Source organism: Haliaeetus albicilla, chromosome 10 (genome assembly GCF_947461875.1).
Source record: "Haliaeetus albicilla chromosome 10, bHalAlb1.1, whole genome shotgun sequence".
NCBI lineage: Eukaryota > Metazoa > Chordata > Aves > Accipitriformes > Accipitridae > Haliaeetus > Haliaeetus albicilla.
This window is the reverse complement of record NC_091492.1, coordinates 15,354,162-15,370,687: the sequence shown is the minus strand read 5'-3', so window position 1 is coordinate 15,370,687 and position 16,526 is coordinate 15,354,162. Positions and strand designations below refer to the sequence as shown.

The 16,526-nt window shown below is 37.4% G+C and overlaps 1 protein-coding gene across 5 annotated transcripts in view; it reads right to left on the bottom strand.

Annotated features, from left to right (window-relative positions):
• The window catches only part of LONP2 (lon peptidase 2, peroxisomal), a 58,739-nt gene that overhangs the window by 7,921 nt on the left and 34,292 nt on the right, over positions 1-16,526 (bottom strand). For all 5 annotated transcript variants that reach the window (XR_011326520.1, XM_069793603.1, XM_069793604.1 and 2 more), the window contains exons 10-12: positions 16,276-16,402; positions 15,105-15,235; positions 4,756-4,898 (exon numbers count right to left, since the gene is read on the bottom strand). Coding sequence is in view for 4 of the 5 variants with exons in the window: in XM_069793603.1 (XP_069649704.1) it covers positions 4,756-4,898; positions 15,105-15,235; positions 16,276-16,402 (401 nt within the window). In the remaining variant the exon portion in view is untranslated. The remainder of the gene's footprint in view (positions 1-4,755; positions 4,899-15,104; positions 15,236-16,275; positions 16,403-16,526) is intronic.

Genomic DNA, 16,526 nt, shown 5'->3' with positions numbered 1-16,526 from the left:
AACCTGTCATGGTTTCAAACGTATCAGGTATAATGAACAAAAGTAACTGTCCATACATTCTCCCATCCAAAAGTAGCCATCAACAAGGTTTGTTGGTTTGGGGGTTTTTCTTTTCCTTTTTTTTTTTTTGACTGGATGTTAGCACCGGCTCTAACTGTGTATCAGTTCAAAACAGTTTATAGAATTAATTCCACTGTTTGAGAGCTCAGGGGCAGAAAATAGTGAACATGACTAAAGATCAAAACCCAAAAGGTTCTAATCACTCATCATTTCTCTCACCTCAGTACAAACTCCTTCATCTACCCTCAGACTAGGTAGGTACCTCTTCCTACTTTCACAAGTAAGTTGAGATCTTGTAAGAGAAACTAGGTGTGTAGTAAGTGTTAATCACCTTTCAAACATCATTCTTTGCACTAACTGGTAGACTCAGAGGCCAGCACCTTCTCTTGCTGTACTGCTAGAGACTGTACTACCTCTACTGCAACCTCCTCACCTGAATATTAACTGATGCATGTTGACAGGCATACGTATAGAAAACACCCTGACAGCTTTGATAACTGTCTTCAGAAAAGACCCTTGAAAATCCCTAAAAACACACACGCACAAAACCCCATACAACCATACAATACTTACAGGAAAGTATGTTATATTACATTAAACATACCTATGAAGTGTTAGAGTGAGCTCCACAAGACTCAATCACTCCTGGCACCTCTGAATAATTTCTTCTCACAAAAAGTCAGAGGAATTTAAGTTAGAAAAAAAATCCTTACTTATACTTTTTAAACAACTTCAATCAAAAATGACCATTAGAGTCAGCTGATGACTGGTCATGTCTGTCAGATGACAGAAGAAGAGGTCACTGACCTACATGAACAGTTGTGGTTTTGAAAATTTTTGTAGATGAGACCACCCCAGCTACAATTTAGCTGTAATCTGAGTAGATGAACATATTGTCAGATACATTTTAGCTGCCTGGACACTGCAAAATTAAAGTCTTAACATTTAGCTCAGTCAGTTATTTTAAAATATTTAAGGTTATTCTAAGATAAAGGAAAAGAGACATCATCCACAAGTCTGCAGTTTTGGAGTTACTTTATAATTCAGTGTAATTGACAAAAAGCTATTAAGTCACTGATTCATAATGGGAAGATGAGAACCAGTCCTAAATTACTTGCTGGCCTTTAGCATCTTTGTCATCCTTCCATAGGTTCTCCCAACCTGACTGTACAAACCTTTTTTCTAGTCCACTCTCCTGATTCATTCCCTAGCAAACTACTGCAGGCAAAATATGTAACAGCAGCTTCCCTTAAAGGGAGGAGGATTTCCCAGAAATATCACCACAAGACTGATATTTCTTAGATAAAAATGCCTATCTAAATCGGTGTTTTGTACAGGTTTTACTTCTAAAAAATAACCTAATTTGTTTCTTAATTAGAATTGTGTACGTCCCATGAAATAGAGCTATTCTTTTACGGCATCTGCACTTTCATTTCCTAGAATAGGTAATTTCACTGACCTGGAGCTTCTGTCACTTTAACTTCACTCACATTATGAGGATACAGACTAATTCTGATGGGCCTTCCTGTGGTGCCAATAATGTTTTGTTAACTGAGCAGAATTAAGTGTTGAAAGAAAGAAAGAAAGAAAGAAAAAAAGTGCTAAAATCCAAGTCAAATGAGAAATACTTCATTATAAACACTCTGGATATGTTATAAACCCTTTCCCCCAAAAGCATGCTGTGCTGAAACATTTCATTAAATCTTTTACATTTTAAACTACTGTTAAGATTATTCTTCCAAAGCCTTACTATGTGATTTATTCCAGCATTTGTTCTGTAGGGTGACACGTAAGATTATTTATTTGTGATAAATGAATTAATCCTACAAGTATAAGCTGAGTATTCTGTCATGCCTTTCTGCTGGGAGACCTCTGCAGAAAATACACAAGCAATGCACTGAAAAGGTAAAAGATGAATCATTTCTTTTAAAGGTATTCCCTGAAGGATAACAGATCAATTAAGTCATGTCATGTTTTCTGTTCTATTTGCTCAGTCTCATCCAAGTACTGACATGCTGGCTGCCTCCACTGTATCTTTATTTCAACTAAATATAAATGGCAAAATGCAGGTCAAAGATAAAGCTTTAAAGGCTAGATATATAGAGAGACACACACTGCAGACTACAAAACCAGAAAAAACACCAGTAGCCAATCTGAAACACCCGTCATTGAGACAGGAGCTATACTCTTCATTTGAAAGAATCTTGGGGGCACTTGAGAAAATTCAAAGGAATAATGGGTTAGTTGGCAAAACTCATTAAAACAGGAGTTATGTGGCTATCCGAGCAATTTACATTGAAAAAATCATAAAGTGTGTATTGAAAAATATTTACTCATTAATAAATACAGCAAACAGTACATGAAAATAAATCCTGAGCTGCTCAGGGAATTGATGCTGTATGGATTCATCTCTAGGTCTATTTATGCACTACTTAATTTGTCTGCTAAATAAGGAAACATTTAAAAAACCTTTGATACACAAGTCAAAAGCTTCAGTCAGTCTTATTTCAGCTTATACAGGCCAGCAGATCCATGACATGCTTATATGCATATCCATAGCAATTGCTCATGTGAAAAAAAACCCCAAGCCAGCACTCATGTATTTGTATATTTGGAATTAAGAACCACACTTCAGAAATTTTACTTGCACTACTTACTCCTATAGAAAAAGGACAAAATAGCAGAAATTATTTGAAACACAGCCATACTACCAAATTTAAATGAAAAATCAACTTCAGAAAAAGTTCAAAACTAGGCAGAACATCTAAGGAAAGTCACATATTAGCACATTTCTTGGCCTACAATCTGATTTTTAAAAAGTGTGATAAGTTCATATTTGTTAGAATTAATTCTACTCTTGACTGACTACTAGGAGTAGAGTTGCAAGTGACCAGAACTTTTGTACAAATTTACAAAATTCAATTTATTTTTTAGCACCTTTATGAAACTAATAAACATCACTTGTAGAAATCAGCGTACTGGCTTGAATATTAAGTTCAATTTACTACAATGGCTTCATGTGCATCTGCTATTTAAGCACTAAAAAGCCAAATGATCCTGCAGCGCTTTAGCTCCAAAGACCAGATGTCTGAAGTGTATAACATACTTCAAAATGAAAGTTCAGATAGAACATTATTTCTCTGAAAAATACCCACATGCTATTTTTCAGTAATTGTTTCTAAAAGTCAGGTAGTGAGAAAAGACTAGTAGCAGACTAGACTCCACAGCAGTATCACAAATAGTCTGATGGCTACAGTCATTCCAAATCAAGCTAAAGTATATCCACACTACCTTCTTAATTAAAATGGCCTTGAACTGTCTTGTGTGATTTTATTATTGGGTATAGCGGCTTCTGAGGGATGAAAAGAAAAAATGTAAGCTGCTTACAATAAAGTCATTTGCCTAAAGAGCAACCTCTTCTAATTTCTGAAAGTAAAAAGAAATAAAATCAGAACACAAATGACCAATGTGAAAAAACCTCAGCCAAAAGAGCCATAGTGTACTGGTCTATTGATCACTTGACCTTCCTTGCCTCCCATTCCCCTCAACTTCCACTGTTACCATCATCATCCTCTAACACAATCAATAGTGCTGTCTTCTTTCAACTTGTATCCTCATTTCTGTCTCTTCATTAAGAATCTCTTCCATGATAAAATCTTCATATCCAAATACATCAGTTCAGGTCTAAAAACTGACTCATTCCTTAACAATCATTCATTTTCTCCCGCTTCCCTTGCATATCTTGTCCCCTTTTTGTCCTCCAAATCCCACTGGAGTCTGGTTCTCTCATCTAGGAGAGAAGAACTATCACAGGGAAGTTCTTAGAAGTTTGAATTTAGTCTCTTCTGGAAGTTTTCTCTTAACTTCTATTTTCTCCATAACTTACTGGTTTACTGATCTTTTCTCCAGGATAAAGATAGAAAAACTTAGCGTTCCATCAGCAACTGGTTTCCTGTCATAGCGTTATATATACTACTTACACTCGGGTCAGTTCACCTGGACCTGAAGTAAAGCAGAGAATAACTGCAATGTAAATAGTGAAAAGAGAATCCCAAACTAACAAACTACTTCAATTGATGGCATTTTCATAGAATGCAGCAAAATACAGATGGGGGAAAGAAAAAATTCTGGAATATGCCTACTTGAGGAACAGAGCTGGTACTAGGAAGCTGGAGGTGCATGACTGATGATAAAACATTTTTAATAGCTAAGATTCACATTAATCTAAAGAATGTCTGAGAGCTTCTGGTGCAAACTGAAGTCGTTTTAATACCCAAAAATGCTGACTGGCTTTAAGGAGGTATGTGGGACAGTCCTTAACACAGCTGCCTCAGAGACAGGATTCCTGGGTTCTACTTTTGGCTTCTTTCCCAAGGCCATCAAACATCCCCCAAACAAAAGCAAAGTTGTTATGAACTGAAAAAACACCACCACATTCTTAAGCACTGCTGTAGGCATCTCTGCTAACAGAAAGTCATGCCATTATGTTATTTATGTACCCTGAATTAAAACAAAATAAAACAAAAACTTCGTTAGATGAAAAAACACTTGGTGGAACACAATGAAACACAGTTCTGTTACTAATGCATTTTTCAAAAAGTTAATATTGTATAAACTCAGTCAATAGCAATAAAATAGACAACTAGTCAAACCAGACAGAAACAGCAGTCAAGCAGAAACAAATGAGGATGTTACCTCCATTTCATACATGGGTGGCCCCAGGATATCTTTTAAAGCATGGAAATCAATTAAAATCGGCATTTCAGGTGGCAGAGCCAGGTCAGCTGTGTCACTGATGGATTCTGTTTTCGCGTCTTCTGTGACATGCTCTTTGCAATCTAAGAGAAGAAAGTCTAATTTAGGATTTGTAGCAGTCTTTCTTGACACAGGAATGCCATGAGAGAGAAGAAGAGTCTCATGACAGACAAAAATATTCAAAGAAATGCTCAGAAAGTTAAGGAAAGTGTGCTTAAACCATCTTTCACAAAAATCTTGTAAAAATAAAGATAATATGGCATCAAATTTAATTATTAAGCCTAAACATGTTCTAACTGTTCAGCAAAGATAATATTAAATCTAGAGCACTGACAGAGATGCAACTCACTTAAATGCATTTTAAACTAGGTCACATAGGAAAACACATTAAGTTCATTTAGGACTTTGCACTTTTCATCTGATTTGTGCATAAACCCAGTATTTGTAGGAGATGATCGTGTTTAATGTAGTGTAATATAGAGCCGAATGTGGAAATACTGAAAGTTCAGTAACTACTGTTCTTTTTACATACGTTTACAACTGTGCTCTCTGTGGTCTCTTTCTGCAAGGATTTAAATGCTTAACTTCTGACACTAATAATTAAGTTCTGTCAAATAAAGTAGGAACATTTTGGCCAGATTTACATACATTGCTTTGCCACATGGCTGCATTACTTATAGCTAGCCTACATTACATTCAATAACATCTCATTTCACAGCATCCAACAAGGACGGTGTAAATTACTGCTCTGTAACTCTGCCTTCCTCTCCACAGCCCAATCCTCACACACATAACCTCAACACCAGCTGACCAGGTGCAGAAGCTGTTACGTGTAGATCATATGGAAACCAGCTCCACTGGAAGCTTAACTCATCCAGCCCTGGTGTGCCATCTCCTTCCAGGCTGTCAGATGGAACCACTACCCCAACATACCACAGCTCACCTTTATTGCAGCCTATGCAGCACGTACTCTGACATTACACTTTTTACTTTGATTTTTGTCCCTTACAACTATTATGGCTTTACTCAATCATAGAATGGTTTGGGCTGGAAGGGACCTTTAAACTAGTGCAACCTGCCCACCATAGGCAGGGACATCTTTCACTAGATCAGGTTGCTTAACTCACAAAATTGACGTCCCTCATTGTTCAACAGCCAGTTCAGAACACAGCATATACAGTCCTTGCTTAGTGGAAAAACCTCAATTTCAGTATAACAACTTCACCTATGGCTTTTGTCTTGAAATATACACAGGGCTCTCCTCTTTCCTTTGTTGGATGAGATATTTCTAAGAGGTCTTGACCAATAACCACTAGCAGCAAAAAATTTCTTGAAGAGCAAATTATTAGGCAGTTTCAGAAATACCTACAGGTGTGATGTACTCTTCAGAAAGGGCCATAAAACCCAATTAGCCTGGCACTTTTGAATGTAATATACTCAAGCATCATCAGGAAGGGACGACATAATTAAAGCAATAGTTATGGATTCAAAAGTGTGCTCTTTCCTTCCTCCATTTATAGTATGACTGTATTTCTTACCTATACAATTGTTTCCTTAGCAGAATTTCCTTAAAATTTGCTTTCTCTACAAATGTTTTTTCTATACAAAAGTGAACTGTAATGGGGACCATATAAATATCAAAGCCCCAAAACTGTTTTAAACCAGACTACACAGCCGGTCGTTTGCATGAATAAGCTCAACTTCATTTGTACTGGGCCTACAATGCACATTTACTTAAGCGACTGTATACAGAAGGAGAATATAAGCAGGGAGTCATTTCCCCACAGAATTTGATCCAGATGCGAAAGGCTCATTACTATTTTCTCAAGAGCCCTAAGCAATATTTTAGTGAAACATATATCAGAGAAATGAAAAATACTTGAACAATCCAGATATTTCTAAGATTCTGTGGCAGTTTTATGGCAGTGCCTCCCTGCCCTGAGGCTGCCATTAAGAAAAGCATTGTACACATACATATAGTGAAGATATTTCTTCCCACCCCAAAACCACAAGCCTAAGATACACTTAAAGCAATAGTCTATATTACACAGGAATGTATACTGAGCTTCAAGACTTCTGCACCATATTTTGGGAAATTACACGCTGTTGCTTCCTTTCTTTCAAATCTTTTTTACTTTCAACAAAGAAAGTGTCTTCCTTTGCATATTAATGCATGCACAATAATTGAAGATGCCGGAATTTAAACAATCATAGGAAAACACAAATCACTGATCTAATCTATTTAATATAACATTAAGAGGTGTTCTGTGCTGCAAAAGTAATTCTCAGAACGGATGAAGAGAGAATGTCTCCTTTCACAAGATACAAACTATCCTTTTATTAATCCTGATATATAAAGGCCTTTTTACAGTTAATTTTTTTGCAGTGCAATTAATACTAATGCCTTCATACAGTATCAAGGAAAACATTCTACGTCACTATTATTATAATAACACCAACTCAGCTTTCATTCAGGATTCAAATCTAATAGTTATTATCCAACAGCCACTAATCTTTCCATTGTACAACTCATTGCTCTATACATAAATCCCATTCCTTTACTGTAAACACTGCCTTAGTCAGATGGCCCTCCTGTTGTTCCAGCATGTTTCTATATTGTTGTTGAACTACTATTTCTGTACATAATAAATTCAAATGCATAAATACTAGGAGGTCTAGGAAACATAACCTGCATGCTATTCTTGCAACTCAGACTGCAATTTCAACACTACAGATCTTCAAAACCTGAGTAATTTGATATGACAATTCATATTTTAAAAGAAAACTGAGTTTAGAAACAACTGGTTTTCTTCTATACCAAGATTTTACTACCCAACAAAATTTTCCATTTCTGCTTGCTCTTATTTCACCTAGTTCTGTGTATACAGCTGAAGGAGACAGACTTCTTGTAAACAAATCAGTAGGTAATTTTTGAGGCCACCTGCCCTATTAAAAGAATCAGAAACTCTTTCTTTGAGTTTATATAATCTAATTAGTAGACCCCATTTTATAATCTGTAACTATAACAAACTCCAGACTTTTTCTAAAAATATTAACCTAAATTCTGACATTATCTAATTTTCTATAAAAGCATACAGTGATGTTCCAAAAATATAATTACAAACACTAACTTTTTCTTTGAAGGAAAAAACATCATCTTTCACCACCGTTATGGAAGTGCTGACTATGAAGAATCTAGAAAGATGCAAGTAATTAAGATTTCCATTAATGATGACAAATAAATGTTCCCTACCTATCCCGCATGAATAGCCATAAACCATAGTACAAGTTAAATGACACATTTATCTAAAACAAGACAGTTAAATTCAAGTTTCCAGAAGCAGAACTTTTGGTTAGGACAACAGCTTAGTCATCTTTCATTCTAAGGTGGAGAAATAAGCTAAAAATTCAAAAAGTGCCCTTAACAGAGCTCGACGCTGCACTGGAGGAACCACCTGCTGATCTACTATTACATTACTGCTTAAACAAAAGCAGCATGGTACTGAGTTGTTTTAACATGTAAAATTGGAAAACCTAAGAAAAAAAAAAACCCACCCAAAAAAACCCCAAACCAACAAACACCCCTCCCCCAAAACAACAACCAAAAAAATGCAAAAAACAATCAACCAACCAAAAAAAGATTATGTTTGTAAAATTTTCAGAGCAGAATCTGCAGCTACTCAGCAAAGATCACGACAATGTTCCTCAAGAATCTGCCTTTGCAAGCTCCCGAAGCAAAATCTTCCATGTAAATACTAGGATTTGCAAGAAAATGGACTCCTAAGAAGACATACTGACAATGAACTACTATATATAATTCAGGATTTAATCTAAAAAGGAATTCCATGGCACAAAGATTTAAGAATTTAAGACTGCTACTTTCCTCTAGAGTTATAATGGAAATGAGCAAATAGAAGAACCTAAAACTTCCTCAACACGTAGCAATTCTCAGCTCGTCATAAAACATATTTAAATTAAGCACTAGTAATATGTAAGTCTGTATTGGTTTTGTGTGGCAAGGGTTACAGGGGTGGCTTCTGTAAGAAGCTGCTGGAAGCTTCCCCTGTGTTCGAGAGAGCCCATACCAGCCGGCTCTAAGATGGACCCGCCGCCAGCCAAGGCCGAGCCAATCAGTGATAGTGGTAACGCCCCTCTGATAACATTTTTAAGAAGGAAAAAAAGGTTGGGACAAAGAGAAACAGCTGCCGGAGAGAGGAGAGAGAACATGTAAGATAAACAACTCTGCAGACACCAAGGTCAGTGAGGAAGGAGGGGGAGGAGGTGCTCCAGGTGCCAGAACAGAGATTCCCCTGCAGCCCGTGGTGAAGACCCTGGTGAGGCAGGCTGTCGCCCTGCAGTCCATGGAGGTCCACAGTGGAGCAGATCTCCACGTGCAGCCCGGGGAGGACCCCACGCCGGAGCAGGTGGGTTCCCGAAGGAGGCTGTGACCCCGTGGGGACCCCACGCTGGAGCAGGCTCCTGGCAGGACCTGCGGATCTGTGGAGAGAGGAGCCCACGGAGCAGGTTTTCTGGCAGGACTTGTGACCCCGTGGGGGACCCACGCTGGAGCAGTGTGCTCCTGAAGGACTGCACGCCGTGGAAAGGACCCATGCTGGAGCAGTTCCTGAAGAACTGCAGCCCGTGGGAAGGGCCCACGTTGGAGAAGTTCGTGGAGGACCGTCTCCCGTGGGTGGGACCCCACGCTGGAGCAGGGGAAGAGTGTGATGAGCCCTCCCCCTGAGGAGGATGAAGCTGCAGAAAATAATGTGTGATGACCGTAAACCTCATCCCCATCCCCCTTGTGCCACTGGGGGGGGTTGGTAGCGAAATACGGGAGTGAAGTTGTGCCCGGGAAGAAGGGAGGGGTGGAGGGAAGGTGTTCTGAGATTTGGGTTTATTTCTCATTACCTTACTCTGGTTGATTTGTAATAAATTGAGTTAATTTTCCCCAAACTGAGTCAGTTTTGCCCGTGACGGTAATTGGTGAATGATCTCTCCTGTCCTTATCTCGACCCACGAGCTCTTTGTTATATTTTTCTCTCCCCTGCCCAGCTGAGGAGGGGGGAGTGATAGAACGGCTTTGGTGGGCACCTGGCATTCAGCCAGGGTTAACCCATCACAAAGTCTTAAACCCAAAGATTTCTAGCCATACTTACTGGCCAAGATAGAAGAATATAATAGAAACCTAAAGTTTTTAAACAGCTTTTAACATAACATATTCTGATTTGCTGAATTGCTATGAAGAGATATAAGAGACTATCAGCATGAAAGAAAAGGTTTCAAGTTTGTGGGCAATTAAAGGGAAAACAGCATGTTCTTTTTTCTCAGCTGATTTACTAGCAGATGCTTTAGCACATGACAGACCGACCCAGAATTCTTTTAGTCCCTCCAAACTAATAAACTCCACAAAACTACCTTTAGGTAGGAAAGGATGGGATTGCCCTTGTTGACAATGGTCCACATTCAAAGCCAGGCATGACATGAAACTATGCCTTAAAAGCAATTTTCCATTGTCCAACTTAACTCTTATGCACTACATACTTGGGAAGCATTACTTCTAAAAGATTTTCTTTTGGAAAGGAACTCCCTCCTGGGACCCCAATCCTACTAACAGTTACTTGTATACTTAAATTTAATGCTATGTGCATTCTTCCCCACAGGATCAGAAAATTTATCTCAAAATAATTACATTCCATCAGTCCTGATCTAGAATAACAACGTGAATAACGACTTGAACCACTTGAATTTGAGGTTTTCATGCAGGAATATTTAGATAAATTAACATGGTAAAAAAATAGTTTGTATATAAACCCAACTTTTCATAACATTTATGCCTTTTTGGCCTAAACCAGAAGACATTCCAAGCAATTTTTAGAAAGAACCACATATTACAGTCTGCAGAGCTGGTAAGTATACTAATGCTGGCACAGCTGAGCTCAAACTTGAGTGCCTACAGTCATACCATTGTGGGATTTACGACGATCAGACTTCATAAACTCATTTCCCAGTGCTATGGGAGATCCTGTGCTGCTGGAGGTGCCGAGTTTTGGCTAGAATGCAGAACAGGTCACTTTCTGCAAAAGCAGTGATGTTAGCCCAGCTATATTAAGGCCCTTATACACACTAAAAAACAAACAAAATCCCCCACAGTCATGCATAATAATGTTTTGTGAATAAAATGCATTATGCCCAAGTTGAGGGAGGAAGAATCAAGACTACATGTTTCAGTTCACATTGACCACTTCAGTCAAACTTGCATTTAAACTCAAAACCAAGTGTTGTTTCATTCACAAGGAGTAGAATAAACTGTATTGTATTCCTGGGTTATGGAAATATTTCAAAGCCTTGGTTTCAACATAGATAGACCCCTCATTTAATCACTTTTAGTTATTAAATATTACCTGTCCTAAATCTCCTTTCAAGTCTGAATCAGACAGATCATTTTTCACTCTGGGTTTCAACTGTTGTATCATGATATGATGCCTTAGTGCACAGTTGCTGCATTGTATTCTCAAGGCAGTTGCACTAAAATAGGAAGGAGAGTTTCACATATTTTCGTGACTCCTAGAATTTCTTCTAGTGTCAAAGACTAGATGAGTGTCACATAAATCTTAGATACTGTTTCAGTAAAATATCAGATAGTGTTACTGTACACAAGGATGACTCCCTGGAGAGGTCTGAAAAATGAGTCCATTTGCTTTTGCTGAAGTTCACTGTACAAATTCAATGACTGACGCAAACTAACACTCCTCCACGTGCCAACTTCAGCTTAAAGCTCAGAAGTCAAAGGATTGAGGAAGGCAATACAAATCTGCCAGTGTATTTCAGTCATGTATTTTTGGAAAGTGCTAAATATGGCTTGACAGCATATCTCCTAGCACCAGTTCTGCTATGGCAGGTATCCTCCATTCTTACAGCCTATCAAACAGTGTCAAAAGCCTGATATTTACAAAGCCTTTAAAACAGATGCTCCACTTTGATTTAATAATCTGATTTAATCAGTATAATGAAGGAAATTTTGTGGTTCTACCACTTAATGTCTTTCAACTTTTTTTACAAACCCACAAGCCAGAATGCTCTCAGCTGAGTAAACACAATAGGCACCACATTACTATTTTGATATGCTACGAATCATACACAAATTATGCTTTAGCAAGTTAGAATCTACAAGTCAAGCCTGTAGCTTGCTCTGACATTGACAGCTCATGACATATGAACGCACTAACTGTAGTCTCAATCCCACATCAGTAACTGACAAATGTGTAAAGCAAAAATGACTTATAGGTCTCTTTATACAGATGAAAAAAAAAAATAATCAAGAAATAATTCTAAATGAAACTATTAAGAGACAATAACTTGATTAACTATTCTTCCAGACTCATTCATTATATGAAATAAAAATTCATTACCACTATGCACAACTGCACAAATGTCCACTAATCAACAGGAAAAAAAGTTCCAAAGAAATAAATTTAGGCTACAAATCCCATTATTTGCACCAACTTGCAAGTATTTGGGGTCTTTCTGAATTTTCTTTTAAATACTTGGTTGTTTTCAACAGACTGAAGGAAAACTAAACAAAAATATTTTTTAAAAGTGTCCTACTCTCATACACTCCCAACAAGTGACATATTCTGCTAAAAATACAGCAGGGTATAAGCATGATTAGTACAAAGTAAAACACATTTTGCAGACTGCACCATTCTATACATGTCTTTGTAATACCAAAGTTTAACTACAGAGCCACCTGTCCCTCGGACTCCCTTTTGTTAATACAGCTTTTTCTTATGGACAGTTTCAATTCCAGAAGTACAAAGGCAACTCTTCACAGCTCATTTGTCCTGGGCTTACTCCAAATTGTGTGTCAACCAAAAAAGCTAGCTTTTGCCCTCTTTTGAAGCACTTAACTTGCTGTTTTCACTTAGCTTTGGTAAGTTGCAAGTCCAGTACTAATTTTAACAGTGTATAATTTTAACAGTGTAAATACCTAAGTTGCAAGTACAGTGCTAATTTTAACATTGTAAATACCTCTCTCCACTGGATTGAGATACCTAATACAGTTCCTTTTTGTTCTTTGCTTTAACAGTAAAATGTTTCTTCTTATAGTATCAGGAGTTGTGCTCTGAACCTACTTTTGTTTATTTTATCACAAGGCTTGAAGAGCAGAATGACACTTTTTTTTATTCAGCAATCACATTAGACCTTTTAAGCGCATTTTGGACACATCTACTCTTCAGTGCAAAGAAATACTGTAAAAGATGCTAGTAACCCTGGCCACCACAGCCCAAAGGTTCAGTGTTCTGGTTCAAGAGCAAGTTCAGGTATCACAGGAGTATCGACAAACTCAGTGTTGACTTCAGCAAAATCCAGCACAGAGGAGAGAAGGGAGACAATATGCACATAATATAAATGGAAAGCATTAATAAATATGTCTTAAAAGCTCTTCCTTTTAATGTAGATGGGACAATTTAAACTGCACAGTCATTTATGCATGCACAGCCACTGCTACTGTGAGAGTTCACTCTCATTAAGCCAAACATTCAGAGGAAATTGAGCTGAATACACTTAAACAGTAGACCAAATTCAATCTTCTGATATTACAGTTTCCACAGACATCATGATGATCTTAGAAAACTCAACAAGGTAAAAGAAGATTCAGAAGGGAAATACTGAGTTAGGGAAAAAAGGCAAGGTAAAGCTGAAAGACTGTCAAAAAACAGATTTCCAGAGACAAATTACAAAAGGTTTTACTATGGGTAAAACTCTTCTTCATATACTCTTCTAATTGATACCACTGTTAGTACAAATATTGGTTATATTTCCTTCCCCAGGATTTACTCTCTGAAAGGGGGGGGGGCACCACTCAGACTTGTAAGCTGCCTTGTTTTAAAAGAACAGATAAGAAGTCTCTTTATTTGTCCTCCTCTAAATCAGTCCAGAACTATTCTAGCTGTACAGATGTTAAAGGTTTTTTCCACATCAGCTTAGTTGTGGAATCTTTCACATCAAACCCACAGGGGTCTGTTTAGTATTTTAAGTTTGTGAGTATTCTGGAGCAAAAGTAAGCAGCCATTCTGCAGTTTCTGCTTTCTGGTGTCCTCTGGCCACAGTTCTCTGACGGACTGGCAGTATTTCTTGTCAGAAAATGTCAGCTGGACTCACAGCAGTCTTTAAAAACCAAACAAACAAAACACACAACACCCTACTTGCTAGATTGTATTGAGACTAAGGACTATGCACATTTTAGAAGTTCAACTTCAGGTTCAGATTCTGTCCTTTCATGTTTTTCATCTACCTTGAACTGCAGGCTCCTGCAGACATCTAGTGCTGCAATGAGCACTCTGAAGCCTTCAACAGAAAACTGCTGTGTACAGTGATATCCTCCATCAGCAACTGGCTGGAATAAAAGCACAATTGTCTATGCTTTGCATGGTATGTTTCACCAAACACAGTATGGATGTTCATTTTTATTAAAGAGAACATTAATTTGGGGATGAAAAAGGGAGCAGTCACCAGTTGCATGTTGCACATGAACTGGATTATGGGCCTGACTTCTTCCTTCTCCGCCTTGTATCTCAAGACTACAAAGAGGTCTACCTTTACTGGTGAAGGATTTACCTGAGTATTTTTGCTATTTGAGAATGTTATGTTTAGTTTCATTCAGTCTGTTGGATGACTGGGAATGATAAATCACTATTGTCTGTACATATGGGAAACAAGAACAGACTTACTGAAGTTGACAAGTTACCAAAGCTTCAAGAGACTTAGAATAAGTGCAGTCTTAACAGGCACATAAAAAGAGCCCCTAAACCTTTCTAATTTCAAAGCTCTTCAAGCAGACATTTATTTTAGAGTACAACAAAATAACCGGATTGAGTTCTGAACTGGCAGAGCATGCACAGCACAGTTAAAGAACCCCTTTAAATACAATAACTAAAACCATGCTTAGTCTTTTACTGAAGAAAAAAAAAAGTTTAATCTTTGCATTAAAAAAGCCTAGGAAGACATAAAAACATACACAAATCATAACTGCATCCCTAAGATATGAAACAGATCCATTGTACTTCTGAATTACCAACTTGTCAGGCTGAAACTACTCTACTTACGTCCCCAGCCACAATTCAGCATGACTTGAATCATGCATAATTAAGAATGTCACTCTATTTGCAAAGCTTTTAAAAACAGAGCCCTTAAAGAAGCATAAAAAAGGAGAAAAGGTTGATAAATCAGCTTCCTAGTGACTACGTTAGAAGTTTCCCTTTTAATAAAACACGCAAAAGATAACACACCTTCTTCATCCACTTCAGCACGATCTGGCTTTGTTTCTTTGTGCTGTCCTTCTGCCACTTTCACTGCCACTGCTCTGCAAATAGCTCCCAGCTTCCGATCCAGAGAGCGGACTCCTGCCTCTCTAGTGTATCTAGTATAGAGACAATTGTTTTATTGGTGGATGTTCTGTGTAAGACAGATTTCTTTTGAATGCAAACACACTTTATTTTTAAAAATACATCCAAATAAAATGAGATGTGAAATGCAGTGAGACCTTGGGCTACTCTAATAAACAGGAAAAAAAAGTCATGTGCTTTTATCAAAATGATTGTGGTTTGCTGGTAAAACTGTAAAAAAAGACAAACTACTGAGTGGGAAGAAGACATGACTAACACCTGGTGTCAAACCTTAGTGAAATGCTAAACAATGCTCCAATAGCACTGAGCTCTTCTTAGATGCATAAAAATTAAAAGAACTATTTTAGAACTCAAAATATAGTTCACTTAAAGTTGAGGAACTGACTGTAAAAGAGTATTTTCTTATAGTCTATGAATTAAAAAGAAACACCAGACAATAAAATACTTCAATTCATTGAATACTGATACACTTTTTGCATTGGAAATGAACTAGTTTCAAGTCCAAAAGATGTTCTGATCAATATCTTTGCTCTCACACCCAATAAAAAAGTAGTTCTAATTAATATAAGCTATTTAATTTTTTCAACCTAATTCCAATTTTTAGACAAATGTGGCCCCTCAAGTCACAAGAAACAAAATGGTAATTTCCATTTTTTCTGTGAAAATGACAGAAACAGAACTTCATTCTTTAAAAGAAAGGTTGTCTGCTGCCAAGACCATGGCTTCCCACACTGAACACTGCAGCAATACTAGCTTCAAGTGTTTCTGTTTATTCATAGTGCCTTGCCAATTGTGTCAACACAATCAATGGTGAGCCACACTCTGAAAGCCAGAGCAAGGAATTCTCTAGAGAAGGAAGGATGATTTCGTTTAGACAGCAGAGCCAGACAGAGCTCAGGAAAGAGCAATTCCATGAATTACCAATTGTTGGACTTCTGAAGCTAGTAATGACAACAGATCTTAAAAAATGTTTTGTGTTACCACTTTGTAAACGATTTACTAGTTACCAGAAAAAGAAGTTATTTAAACTTAAAACAATGAATAACAGATTTACCTGGTAATTATGTCCAAAGTGGTTACTTGTGGAATCTGTATTTGCTGTGGAGTCAGGCCATGTTGTTCAAGCTGTTTAGGAATCAAGTGTCTATGTGCAATTTCAATTTTTTCTTCTTGTGTGTATCCTTCAAAAGAAAAAACATGTTTACTAATTTTTTGCTTATACACTACAATATAATAAAATTTCTTACAATTTATAATTGTACCTGATTGAATTTAACAAAAAAACCTCAGCTATAATTTAAAAGG